The sequence below is a fragment of the Coregonus clupeaformis genome, unplaced genomic scaffold (genome assembly GCF_020615455.1).
Source record: "Coregonus clupeaformis isolate EN_2021a unplaced genomic scaffold, ASM2061545v1 scaf0478, whole genome shotgun sequence".
NCBI classification, from domain to species: Eukaryota; Metazoa; Chordata; class Actinopteri; order Salmoniformes; family Salmonidae; genus Coregonus; species Coregonus clupeaformis.
In genome coordinates this window covers 136,646-150,841 of record NW_025533933.1, presented here as the reverse complement: position 1 = coordinate 150,841, position 14,196 = coordinate 136,646, and the positions used below count along the sequence as shown (strand labels likewise).

At 39.5% G+C, this 14,196-nt stretch overlaps 1 protein-coding gene across 1 annotated transcript; it reads left to right on the top strand.

Annotated features, from left to right (window-relative positions):
* Nucleotides 1-406: 406 nt before the first annotated feature.
* LOC123484831 (zinc finger protein 709-like) lies at nucleotides 407-5,856 on the top strand. Its single transcript, XM_045215596.1, has 2 exons — nucleotides 407-476; nucleotides 4,051-5,856. Exons 1-2 carry the CDS (start codon nucleotides 407-409, stop codon nucleotides 5,637-5,639), a joined length of 1,659 nt encoding a protein of 552 aa, XP_045071531.1. The 3' UTR covers nucleotides 5,640-5,856.
* The last annotated feature ends 8,340 nt before the right edge of the window (nucleotides 5,857-14,196 follow it).

Here is a 14,196-nt window from a genome sequence, read left to right as displayed (position 1 = left end):
TATTAAAGTGAAAGGAGAGGAAGAAGCTTTCAGAATGAAAAAGGAGGAAGAGGATGCTATCACATTGAAAGAGGAAGAGGAGGATGTTATAGTGAAAGAAGAGAAAGAACCTTTTGGAGTGAAAGAGGAAGAGGGGATAGAGTCTGTCAAAGTAGAAGAGGAGGAAGTAGAAGCTTTCAGAATGATAAAGGAGGAAGAGGAGGCTATCACATTGAAAGAAGAAGAGGGTGTTATAGTGAAAGAAGAGAAAGAACCTTTTGGAGTGAAAGAGGAACAGGGGATAGAGGCTATCACAGTAAAAGAGGAGGTAGATGCTTTCAGAATGAAAAAGGAGGAAGAGGAGGCTATCACGCTGAAAGAAGAGGAGGAGGATGTTATAGTGAAAGAAGAGAAAGAACCTTATAGCATGGAAGAGGAAGAGGATGCTATCTCAATAAAAGAGGAGGAAGAGGAGACTGAAGATCTGATTAACACCGGTGAGTACCGTCTTAAAAACAGAGGCACAAGCTATGCAGTTGTTTAACTAATGTATGGTTTTAAAGGGGCATTCTACTGTGCGCTCCTGAGTGGCGCAGTGGTCTAGGGCACTGCATCGCAGTGCTAACTGTGCCACTAGAGATCCTGGTTCGAATCCAGGCTCTGTCGCAGCCGGCCGCGACCGGGAGACTCATGGGCGGCGCACAATTGGCCCAGCGTTGTCCAGGGTATGGGAGGGAATGGCCGGCAGGGATGTAGCTCAGTTGATAGAGCATGGTGTTTGCAACGCCAGGGTTGTGGGTTAGATTCCCACAGGGGGCCAGTATAAAAATAAATAAAAATAAAATATGTATTCACTAACTGTAAGTCGCTCTGGATAAGAGCGTCTGCTAAATGACTAAAAATGTAAATGTAAATACTGAAGTTCTAAACTTGATTATGTTGTTCTGTAATGAAGGAATCAGTGATTGGTCCATAATTTTTATTTTTTTAACTTTTAAATTAGTTATATAGAGGCCTGGCCATTAATTTTTTGAGAATATAGCCTAACTTATAAATGCCCAATGAGCTTAGTTCGACTGTCGTACCCCAATGATTTATATACATACACTAGCTGACCGATAGGGGGCGCTGTGTTGAAGCCGCCGTGCCTCCATCTTGTTACCGCCGTTGTAGAACATATTTTGGAAGCTTTAGAAATGCATTTATTAATGTCTACATTCGTTTTTGCCACGTTGATTCTATTACATACACCTTCATGCATACTTTGGAAATATGTGAGCGAAATATACAAATGAGAAGAAAAAAATCAATAAACATTTTCCTTAAAGTATACTTTTTTTTTTTTTTTTTTTTAGAGATGGCTGTTACTATACCACTACAACAATAACATATTTAAATACATTTCAAGATCTGAATATAAAGTTGGCATACTTGAAAGTGTGCCCATTCATGTTTTCGTATGTATTTTACTTTTTGATAAATACGTTTCCAAGATAAGAAGAAGCCTAGATCAATAGTTTGATATATATTTATATATATATATATATAGATGTGACTCCTCTTCTTCTTGTATATTGTCAAAAAGTTAATCAATAACAAGCCATCTATATCTGGCTTTCAAACTGTAGACCTACTCACCACAAGACGGAGTCATTCTGTCCAAAACAAGTCTTGGCAGAATGACAGAATGACTCATGGGGGGGGCGGGACTAATGAACGGGTCATCAATCAAACAAAAGTTGACAGAAGCCACGGGACACTTCTTCATACAATTCATTTCTGTCCTTGAAACATTTAATTGAAATACTGTAGAATTCCATTAACGACTCCAACACCATCATTAAGTTTGCCGACGACACAACAGTGGTAGGCCTGATCACCGACAACGATGAGACAGCCTATAGGGAGGAGGTCAGAGACCTGGCCGTGTGGTGCCAGGACAACAACCTCTCCCTCAACGTGACCAAGACAAAGGAGATGATTGTGGACTACAGGAAAAAAAAGAGGACTGAGCACGCCCCCATTCTCATCGACGGGGCTGTAGTGGAACAGGTTGAGAGCTTCAAGTTCCTTGGTGTCCACATCACCAACGAACTATCATGGTCCAAACACACCAAGACAGTCGTGAAGAGGGCACGACAAAGCCTATTCCCCCTCAGGAGACTGAAAAAGATTTGGCATGGGTCCTCAGATCCTCAAAAAATTCTACAGCTACACCATCGAGAGCATCCTGACTGGTTGCATCACCGCCTGGTATGGCAACTGCTTGGCCTCCGACCGCAAGGCACTACAGAGGGTAGTGCGTACGGCCCAGTACATCACTGGGGCCAAGCTTCCTGCCATCCAGGACCTCTATACCAGGCGGTGTCAGAGGAAGGCCCTCAAAATTGTCAAAGACTCCAGCCACCCTAGTCATAGACTGTTCTCTCTGCTACCGCACGGCAAGCGGTACCGAGTGCCAAGTCTAGGTCCAAAAGACTTCTCAACAGCTTCTACCCCCAAGCCATAAGACTCCTGAACAGCTAATCATGGCTACCCGGACTATTTGCACTGCCCCCCCACCCCATCCTTTTTACGCTGCTGCTACTCTGTTAATTATTTATGCATAGTCACTTTAACTCTACCCACATGTACATATTACCTCAACTACCTCAACTAGCCGGTGCCCCCGCACATTGACTCTGCAACGGTACCCCCCTGTATATATAGCCTCCCTACTGTCACTTTATTTTACTTCTGCTCTTTTTTCTCTCAACACTTTTTTTGTTGTTGTTTTATTTTTTTATTTTTTTTTGTTAAAAATAAATGCACTGTTGGTTAAGGGCTGTAAGTAAGCATTTCACTGTAATGTCTGCACCTGTTGTATTCGGCGCATGTGACCAATACAATTTGATTTGATTTGATATAGCTCTTACTGGGGAGTGTCAATATGGCCGACTGGTGGTTCCAAAGCCTGTCATTGGCCAATCCAGGTGTTTATAGACATCATTGGTCGTACCACATTAAAAAATATATATAAACTTGTTTTTACTTCATTGTTTGTAACCAATGTAGGCCTAACTGTAAACAAACATGGTTAAAACTATCGTTTTTTTTTTAGTTTCATGCAGGTCGGTCTTAGTCTCATGCAGGTCGGTCCGTTCATCCGCAGCTCTGCCTGTGAATATGAGCGGTTCCATTTCTCCAACCCTGTCCATCAGCTTTATACCATTACATGGACGAGTCAGTGGAGGATATCATTTAATTTATCCATTAGGGCTAATACATGTATCCTATACTGACTAGTCTATTTATCCATTAGGTCTAATACATGTATCCTATACTGACTAGTCTATTTATCCATTAGGGCTAATACATGTATCCTATACTGACTAGTCTATTTATCCATTAGGTCTAATAAATGTATCCTATACTGACTAGTCTATTTATCCATTAGGTCTAATAAATGTATCCTATACTGACTAGTCTATTTATCCATTAGGTCTAATAAATGTATCCTATACTGACTAGTCTATTTATCCATTAGGTCTAATACATGTATCCTATACTGACTAGTCTATTTATCCATTAGGTCTAATACATGTATCCTATACTGACTGGTCTATTTATCCATTAGGTCTAATAAATGTATCCTATACTGACTAGTCTATTTATCCATTAGGTCTAATACATGTATCCTATACTGACTAGTCTATTTATCCATTAGGTCTAATAAATGTATCCTATACTGACTAGTCTATTTATCCATTAGGTCTAATAAATGGATCCTATACTGACTAGTCTATTTATCCATTAGGTCTAATAAATGGATCCTATACTGACTAGTCTATTTATCCATTAGGTCTAATACATGTATCCTATACTGACTAGTCTATTTATCCATTAGGTCTAATAAATTCATAACAACACAAAGTTTACTAGTGTTTTTATTAGCCTACGAAGCACTACAGCCACTCTGCTCTTTTTATTGAGGAATATTTTCTGGATTAAACCTCATAGGAAGACAATTTTACTATGTGGAGGTTTTAGTCTGGTCTCTGTTTAACCAAATACTCTGTTTTTCTTTGACAGGAGAGAGACCAGACTCTCACTCTGACAGCGGGAAGAGTCCTTCAGGGGAACCAGACCCAGAGACATCCAAACCAGCAAGACCACACCACTGCGGAAAGAGATTTATCCAGTTAGGACACCTGAAAGAACATAAGAAAACACACACAGGGAAGAAGCAGTACCACTGCTCCCATTGTGGAAAGGGGTTTGGACAGTCAGGGAATCTAAAAGTGCATGAAAGAATACACACTGGAGAGAAGCCATATCAATGCTCCCAGTGTGGAAAGGGTTTTTACTCAGCAGGGGACCTGAAAAAACATGAGAGAATACACACAGGTGAGAAGCCATATCAATGCTCCCAGTGTGGAAAGGGTTTTTACTCAGCAGGGGACCTGAAAAAACATGAGAGAATACACACAGGTGAGAAGCCATATCAATGCTCCCATTGTGGAAAGGGTTTTTACTCAGCAGGGGGCCTGAAAATACATGAGAGAACACACACAGGTGAGAAGCCATATCAATGCTCTCAGTGTGGAAAGGGTTTTTACTCAGCAGGGCACCTGAAAAGACATGAGAGAATACACACAGGTGAGAAGCCATATCAATGCTCCCATTGTGGAAAGGGTTTTTACTCAGCAGGGGACCTGAAAATACACGAGAGAACACACACAGGTGAGAAGCCATATCAATGCTCTCAGTGTGGAAAGGGTTTTTACTCAGCAGGGGACCTGAAAATACATGAGAGAATACACACAGGTGAGAAGCCATATCAATGCTCTCAGTGTGGAAAGGGTTTTTACTCAGCAGGGGACCTAAAAAAACATGAGAGAACACACACAGGTGAGAAGCCATATCAATGCTCTCAGTGTGGAAAGGGTTTTTACTCAGCAGGGGACCTGAAAATACACGAGAGAACACACACAGGTGAGAAGCCATATCAATGCTCCCAGTGTGGAAAGGGTTTTTACTCAGCAGGGGACATGAAAAAACATGAGAGAACACACAAAGGTGAGAAGCCATATCAATGCTCCCATTGTGGAAAGTGTTTTTCCTCAGCAGGGGGCCTGAAAAAACATGAGAGAACACACTTAGTAGAGAGGCCTTTCCAATGCTCTCAGTGTGGAAAGAGATTTATTCAGTCATGGCATCTGAAAAATCACAAGAGAATACACACAGGAGAACAACCATTCGAATGCCTTCAGTGTGGAAAAAGTTTTACCCGTTTAGGGAACTTGAAAACGCATGGGATGACACACACAGGAGAGAAGCCTTTCCACTGCTCCCTGTGTGGAAATAGTTTTACCCATTTAACGACCTTGAAAATGCATGCGATGACACACACAGGAGAGAAGCCTTACCACTGCTCCCAGTGTGGAAAGGGTTTTAGACAATCAAGTAAACTAAAAGTGCATGAAAGAATGCACACCGGCGAGAAGCCATATCAATGCTCCCAGTGTGAAAATAGATTTGTCTCATCAGGGGACCTGAAATCACATGAGATAACACACTTAGTAGAGAGGCCTTTCCAGTGCTCTCAGTGTGCAAAGAGTTTTACCCGGAGGAGGAGCCTGAAAATACATTTGAGAACACACACAGGGGAGAAGCCCTAACACTGCTCAGACTGTGGAAAGAGATTTAGCGAGCTTAGGGACCTGAAAAAGCATGAGATGACACACAGGATAGAAGCCTTACCACTGCTCCCAGTGTGGAAAGACATTTTCCCGGTCAGAGGACATGAAATCACATAAGAGATTAGAGGCTGTGTTTTGTGGTCCTCTGTAGCTCAGCTGGTAGAGCACGGCGCTTGTAACGCCAGGGTAGTGGGTTCGATCCCGGGACCACCAATACACAAAAAATGTATGCACGCATGACTGTAAGTCGCTTTGGATAAACGTGTCTGCTAAATGGCATATTATTATTCTGATTTATAGTGTTGACAAAGTATGAAAATCAAACTGTGTATGAAAAAATAGGCCTACTTTTTTTAAAATATATATTCTAAAATTAGAATATATTTTACATGTATTTGATTTTTGATTGATTGTATAAACCCTTATGTGTTCATTATATGATTTGGATATTGTTATTTAAAAACGTAAATTATTTAATGATTCATGTTCTTGATTCTAACCTTGGAACCTCTTGAATTTAGACGTTGTGTTTCATTGAGTTCATTTTTGTAGTAGTCATCAAGCTAAAGGTGTATGATAATTTGATGACATTGTTCTGATAACAACAGTTGTTGACATTAAAAACATTCACTACCTCATGAATGTTCCCATCAGTATTATTTCGTCAGAGAAAACACAGGTGCTGATTTGTAAAAATTATTTGATTATTGCAACATTTTTAGCTGAATAAATGTACAATTATTTATTATTGTGGAGGTCACTGGTGGACATTCATTACATACATCTACATGATGTATTGTTACACCATGTAGGAGCAGTATAGACCTAGTCTGTTCATTATATACTGTACCAGTCAAAGGTTTGGACACCTACTCATTCCATTTTATTATTTTTATTAGTTTAATATTTTCTACATTGTAGAATAATAGTGAAGACATCAAAACTATGAAATAACACATATGGAATCATGTAGTAACCAAAAAAGTGTTAAACAAATGAAAATATATTTTATATTTGAGATTCTTCAAATAGCCACCCTTTGCCTTGATGACAGCTTTGTGCACTCTTGGCATTCTCTCAACCAGCTTCATGAGGTATTCACCTGGAATGCCTTTCAATTAGCAGGTGTGCCTTATTAAAAGTTAATTTGTGGAATTTCTTTCCTTCTTAATGTGTTTGAGCCAATCAGTTGTGTTGTGACAAGGTAGGGTTGGTGTACAGAAGATAGCCCTATTTGGTAAAAGACCAAGTCCATATTATGGCAAGAACAGCTCAAATAAGCAAAGAGAAATGACAGTACATCATTACTTTAAGACAACATTTGAAAGTTTCTTCAAGTGCAGTCACAAAAACCATCAAGCGCTATAATAAAACTGGCTCTCATGAGGACCACCACAGGAATGGAAGACCCAGAGTTATCTCTGCTGCAGAGGATAAATTCATTAGAGTTACCAGCCTCAGAAATTGCAGCCCAAATAAATGCTTCACAGAGTTCAAGTCACGGACACATCAACATCAACTGTTCAGAGAAGACTGTGTGAATCAGGCCTTCATGGTCGAATTGCTGCAAAGACTCCACTACTAAAGGACACCAATAAGGAGAAGAGACTTGCTTGAGCCAAAAAACATAAGCAATGGACAGTAGACCGGTGGAAATGTCCTTTGGTCTGGAGTACAAATTGGAGATTTTTGGTTCCAACTGCCGTGGCTTTGTGAGATGCGGTGTGGGTGAACGGATGATCTCCGCATGTGTATTTCCCACCGTAAAGCATGGAGGAGGAGGTGTTATGGTGTGGGGGTGCTTTGCTGGTGACACTGTCAGTGATTTATTTAGAATTCAAGGCACACTTAACCAGCATGGCTACCACAGCATTCCGCAGTGATACGCCATCCCATCTGGTTTGGGCTTAGTGGGACAATCATTTGTGTTTTCTCTAGCAGGAGGTAAGCTTGGCTTCTTATATGGTGTTGAGTAAAGCTTAAACCATGTATTTAGATTGTAGGTAGGTATTGTAGTTAGGTATTATAGGTAGTTATTGTAGGTTATTGTAGGTTATTGTAGGTTATTGTAGGTAATTATTGTAGGTAAGTATTGTATTCGGCGGACCCCGGGCGAAGCACGAGGCTAGCTAACCCACTACTTGGACCAACAAAGCTAGCTAGCTAGCGGGTAGCTACTGGTAACTTTTAGCAACTGTGGTTAGTTGTTTCCAATGTTATTTCACGCTTAAGAGTACCTGTAATTGAGCCAGCTAGCTACCTACCATTCAGCTGTTTTTCTAACCTCATTATCCGAGGCATTAACGTTAGGTGGTTGGTAGCTGCTGTACTTAATTACAGCTACTGATTGCAGTCTGCCACCCAGACAGCTGGCGTCGGGTAAGTTTGGCTTAATACATAGCTTGGGCTTTGTCGAGTAAGGCTTAAACTATGTATTTAGATTGTAGTTAGGTATTATAGGTAGGCATCGTGGGCTGTATATTACTAGGTATTATAGGTAGGCATCGTGGGCTGTTGTGGGTAGTTGTTGTATGTAGTTATTGTAGGTTACTTTTGTATTCGGCGGTGCGGCGGTGCCGGGTGTAGCACGAAGCTAGCTAGCTAACTCACCTCCTGGACTAGTTGGAGTAGCTATTAGCAACGGTAGCAACTAAATACAATATCATTTTAGCCAGCTACATTCGTTCGCAGCGACGCCGTTTTTCAAACAAAGTCAACACAGCAGCCATTGCTAGCTAGCCAACACTACCAGCTAGCTGTACTGTGGTAGCTAAATACAATATCTTTGTGCTAGCTAGCCAACGTTTAATTATTGCTGCGTTATGAAAGAACTAGACACGGACACAAATTATCTGTTTAGTGTGTTAACACACTATTGGTAGTTTGTTGTAACCAAGTATTGGTGCTAAACTGTGTGTTATTGGATGCTAGCATGCTAGTTAGCTATGGCGTCATAGTTAGCTAGCTGAATAAAGTAAGTTGAGTCTATTCCTTGAAACATTGAACCGCTGTAGTTTACAACAATTCTAATTTCTAAAGTGGAAGTTGGGAGAGTTTTATTCGGGGGGTTCAGTGAAACAATTATAGTTTCTGAGGTGGAAGTTGGGAGAGTTATATTTTTTTGGTAAGGGAGGCCCTGCTCTCTCCTTTCCCAGATGTTTAGTTCATTTCATTCCGATCTCCTCTGCAATATTGTAGCCATCTGCTACAGCCTGTCAACTATGCCTCTGCCTATCCCTGTTCTCTCCTCTCCGCACAGGCTACACCAACGCCTCACACCGCGTGGCTGCTGCCTCTCTAACCTGGTGGTCCCTGCACGCACCACACACCTGGAGTTCCAGGTCTCAGGCAGCCTCTGGAACTGCCGTTCTGCTGCCAACAAGGCTGACTTCATCCCAGCCTATGCTACCCTCCAGTCCCTCGACTTCCTGGCGCTGACGGAAACATGGATTACCACTGAAAACACTGCTACTCCTACTCCTCTCTCCTCGTCTGACCATGTGTTCTCGCATACCCCGAGAGCATCTGGTCATGTTGTAGAAACATTTGACTAGATAATCAACTCAAAAATATCTCTCAAGACATCGGAGCCTGTGAATTTAAGAATTTAGACTTTATTGAATACCAAAGCCTGAGCTTTGCTCCATGGAGCAACAACTCGCTCTCCTTGGCTCAAAGATCTCCTTTTATACCAATACAAGTGCATAGTCATCCTTACATAGCATACACAGTTGCTACCCTTAGGGTAATTGATTAACTTCTTCCATGGCCACGCCACCCTTATCTTTCAACGTCTAGATGTCACATGTTGTTTTTCTCCAAAAAGGCTATGTGAACTTTTCCATATGACCTCTTCCTCTTATCTCATTATATTGGTGGCAGACCCTTTCTCAAAAATAATACACATACATACATTAAGGCATGGTTACACACTGTATTGGCTATATTGCTTATTTAAACATACATCTGGATTATAGAATGTCAATCATGTTTACTATATTTTACTTTTGACATTTCCCAACATTTGCCTTAATGATACATAAAATAATACCATATATCCCCCCTATGGGACATTCCACCAATGTCCCATCAATACAAAGATTAATCACCCATATCACAAGTATTATAACAATCAAAATAATCAATATCTATATCTAATCAAGTAATTGCCATGTCAACATCACTAAGCCTTAATATTAATAAGTTATTCAGATCAGTCAGTCCAATTATAATTTATAATCATAATCAAATTAATTACCCAAAACAACTTTAGAATGACAATTCTTAATTAGTCACCTTTGTTCCATTATTCAAAGTCAAAACTCTCACCTTGGCACATATTGATACTGGCCGAATGTATATTTATATTATACTAATTCTAGCATTAACTTCCTCATAACAAGAATTACAACAGATCAGTACCTTAATGCATTGTCCAAATTACTATAAATTTAGTAGTGTATAATACCTCCTTAATCAACATACTACCTCAACTAACACTCCCTTCCTCTACCGGCACTCAATCTTCTGGCGTCTTCATTATGTTCTTCATTATGTTCTTCATAGTTCATCTTGGATTACCCATAGCAATGTCCCAATTCCAATGTCACACCTGAACCACCACACCTCCACCATCATCCTGTTTTGTCCATGTGCAAACCAGTATACCCAAACTAGGAAGAACGTTGCCTTTGCATATACCTCTTTCCTCACATTCTTGAAAGAAAAAGCACAAAAGAGAAGGCATTTGATTGCTTTGATTTGATGCTGGATTCAGGGCAGAGGTGGGTCAGACAGGAACATCTTCAACGCCTTTGTTGTTCCTCTTCAGCCGAGTAGAGGATTTTTGGTTTTTATTGAGGTTTACACCGTTCTGAGCCAATTGATCTCTGCAATGCATTACGACACCATCCGTTGTAACCTCAGGAAAGGACAGATCATAACAGTTCAGTTGAGTTAATATCCAATCCAAAACATCCCTAGTAACATTGTCTACATGACAAATCATTATGTTTCACATTCTCCCTTGAATTCTTCCAAACTATATAACCCAATTGTTTTATTGTAACATTCCTATATTTTTGCTCATACTCTATTTGACATTACTCTGGTGTTTCCCTTTCCTTGTTCCTATTCTAACAATTGCTTACACTTCTCTCTTCTAATAACACTTTCCCCTGGAAATCTAACACCAAATACTACATCAAATTGTTTATCTAAATCTTGGACTGTTCTCCTTATGTCTATGATTCACCTGTCTCCCTTCTTTTCATTATCTTAAGGTCACACTACCCCATGTGACTTCCCCATACTCTTTGTGCTGGTTTCTCACACACCAATAATATTTTAACCCTTGTATTTTAATAGTGATCCCTTCCTGTATTTTTAGTTATGGTTCCTGCCTGTGCAAGAATATACATTCTAATCCTGTCTATATCCCTTCTATGTCTTGTTCTTCTGCTCTTTATTGTTATTATCAGTACTCCATTCCCCTTATTATCAGGTAACTAGTCGTGTAGAGAAATCAATGATACGGATATCTGGTGCATCTTGGAGGTCTGGAATCTCTCAGTGGTCTGGAATCTCTCAATCATCAGTTCCCTCACTCTGGTACAATGGTTAAGATGATACCCGATACTCCCCTCTATCCGTACCATCGTTGGTATAACCTGGACAACGATGTGTATGGTCACTTCAATTGATAACCTTCCCCCGTCACTAGGGTCTCCGGATCAGCCAGAGTCCCTCTCAATCTATCGATATCGGTCTGTGAAAAGTGTCCTTCTATCAGCCTTCCCATAGGGAAGCTCAGAGTTACTGCTGCAAAGACACAAGCACAGACACACACAAAAGACAACAATGCTACCCAATGGCTGAGGTTGGAACACTCCTATAGTGGGAAACATGAATCTTAGTATCTGTCTCCACCAGTTTTACCATCATTAAGGTAGCCAACAACCCCTGGTACAGGCCCCTCCACATAGGGTCTTTCCAGCTCTTTCTTCTGTAGTCTTTTGCCACCACATAGTCTCCAGGGCTCAGAAAATACTCAGATTATCCTACTCAGTTGGGCATAGTTATCTTCACCCATGAAAAGAAAATCTTAAGAACATTGTTAGGTTAGGTGAGACACAGTATGCTACTTATGTCCTCTCATCCGTCAAAAGAAGCCTTGAGATTATGAAGCACACCTGCTTCCAGCTTGTTGTAGTCCACTTATCTCATAGACAGACCACCTCTACACCATGCCTCCTATCACAAAAACAAAAATGATTTAACCTAACCCATAACACATTATTACTACTGCTCATATCCTTAATACACCTTGCATATTTCCCCACAAAACCATAATAAACCATTAAAACCTCTGTAATCCCAATTTCCCCCCGTGGACACATACATCACATCGTGATTCATGTGTACAAAAAAACAAAACAAAACAATATTGCCTATCAAACCTAAAATAATAACTAACCTTAAAATGACAACCCTTGAGCATATCTTTACTTAACTGTATTCCATAACACTATTCAAGGAATACTTCTCCTTCAGGACTAACTCTCTCACTTCATCCTTGTCCTGTTTAGACTAATTTATATATAGGATTTTTCCAAATTATAAACTTCTTCACAATTATCCTTATTTTATCTAACCCCCTAATTCAGCATGCCTCTAGAATTCATAGTGCGGGTGATCAGGTCACACTATAAAGCCAGGACAGATTTCAGAGGTCATTGAAATCATTCAATGAATTGTTTCATCCTATAGTATACTACTTCTAACAACCATCAAAACCTTTCATAAATGTTGTGATTCCTTAGTACAGCTCTTTTCAAAATAAATCATACATATTTACTTATCCCTCAGTAAATAACCCAAATTACATGTGTATGCCCCTTTAAGATATTTCACTTCCATCCCATCAAAAAAAACAAATAGAAATAAAAATCCTATACAACTAACATTTCATACTAAGTCGTTTGTTTGTGGTTATTTGAACACCATATAGTAAAACAATAAACAACCAAAAATGGCCAGGCCTTATTTATTTTTGTAACCATTATGACAACCTAAAAATAAAACTACTTAATTTTACTAACTAGTTCCACCCTAGCCGACATACTTTTTTCAACCTCCCAATAAAGAAATCCCCATGTTCCTGGAAGAGAAAGTATACATGTCGTTAACATATAATCAACAATCCAAAGATAGTAATTACACACAAAACTTCATACATATCTCCCCAGTCCTATCTCACCCCTAACACAATATTATAGGAGACTCCCATCAATTCTTAAAAGAAAACTCCCACTTAGAAGACACTAGATAATAACACATTTTATTAAGTTAACTACACCTTCCACTATAAACCTATAACCCCATTTTAGTAATTTTATTGTCGCAAACTGTTGCATTGATGTTTTCTTTTTTTTCTTCTTCTAAAATATAAACTTATTGTTTCATAATCCAAAACCCATAAAAAGATGTCTACTTAATCCATCAAGTCAACAGCAACAACTACCTCCCCAGGTTCAACGTACTATAAACAATTTATCGTTATCTGAAGTAATAAAACATCATCATAACTCACTGCTGTTTAAACAAACTATATAATGTCATAATAAAATGATCAATTATCAAATATCGTTCCTTATTCAACTATCGAGACATGTTCTTCATTAGTTAATCGTCTCCACAAAGCAATACTACCTAATAACATATTCTCATTCTCCTAAATATAAATAATTACTTCTATTAAACAATCCCATTCAACATCAAGTCAACCTGTCTCATCACCCAATTCACTTATTTTTTAAACCCTCTACAATATCTATCATACTCTACTGCTAATTTCCCCTCATAACGGTACCTCAACAGATGACAAATGATTTTATATTTATAATAATAAACCAATAAAACATCCAATTCACCAATATACAATTTCAATTACTATGTTATCCTATTCGACATGGATTGGTAGGACATCTTTCCTATAATGTTATCAATGAAACCAGTAATTCACATCAATACCATCAATGTAAAAGATTTGCTTTCTTTCCCTCACTGGATTCGAACCAGGGACCCTCTGCACACATTGACAACATTCACCATCGAAGCACTGTTACCCGTCGCTCCACCAGTGCCACACAAAGCATCTACTTCCAGTTCATAGAGCAAGTGACGTCACCCAACGAAAACCACACTAGCTTTCACCGCTAACTAGCTAGCAATCTCCTGCCGATAACAATAATAATAACAATATGCCATTTAGCAGACGCCTTTATCCAAAGTGACCCACAGTCATAATATTCAATCTCCTATGACTTCCTACAAAATACACGCGATCCCCGTACACCTAACGTAACCCATAATGTCCCTTATAGCGCTCTCACGTTTCAGCAAGCCCCAATGTCCAACATCCACAGACAAAAATTTAAATTCTTCAATTTTTCCTAGCAGACCTAATAAACCACTTTCAAACAGCGTTCTGCATTTACCTCTATCATAGGGTTTAAAAACGAACTTAACAACATTA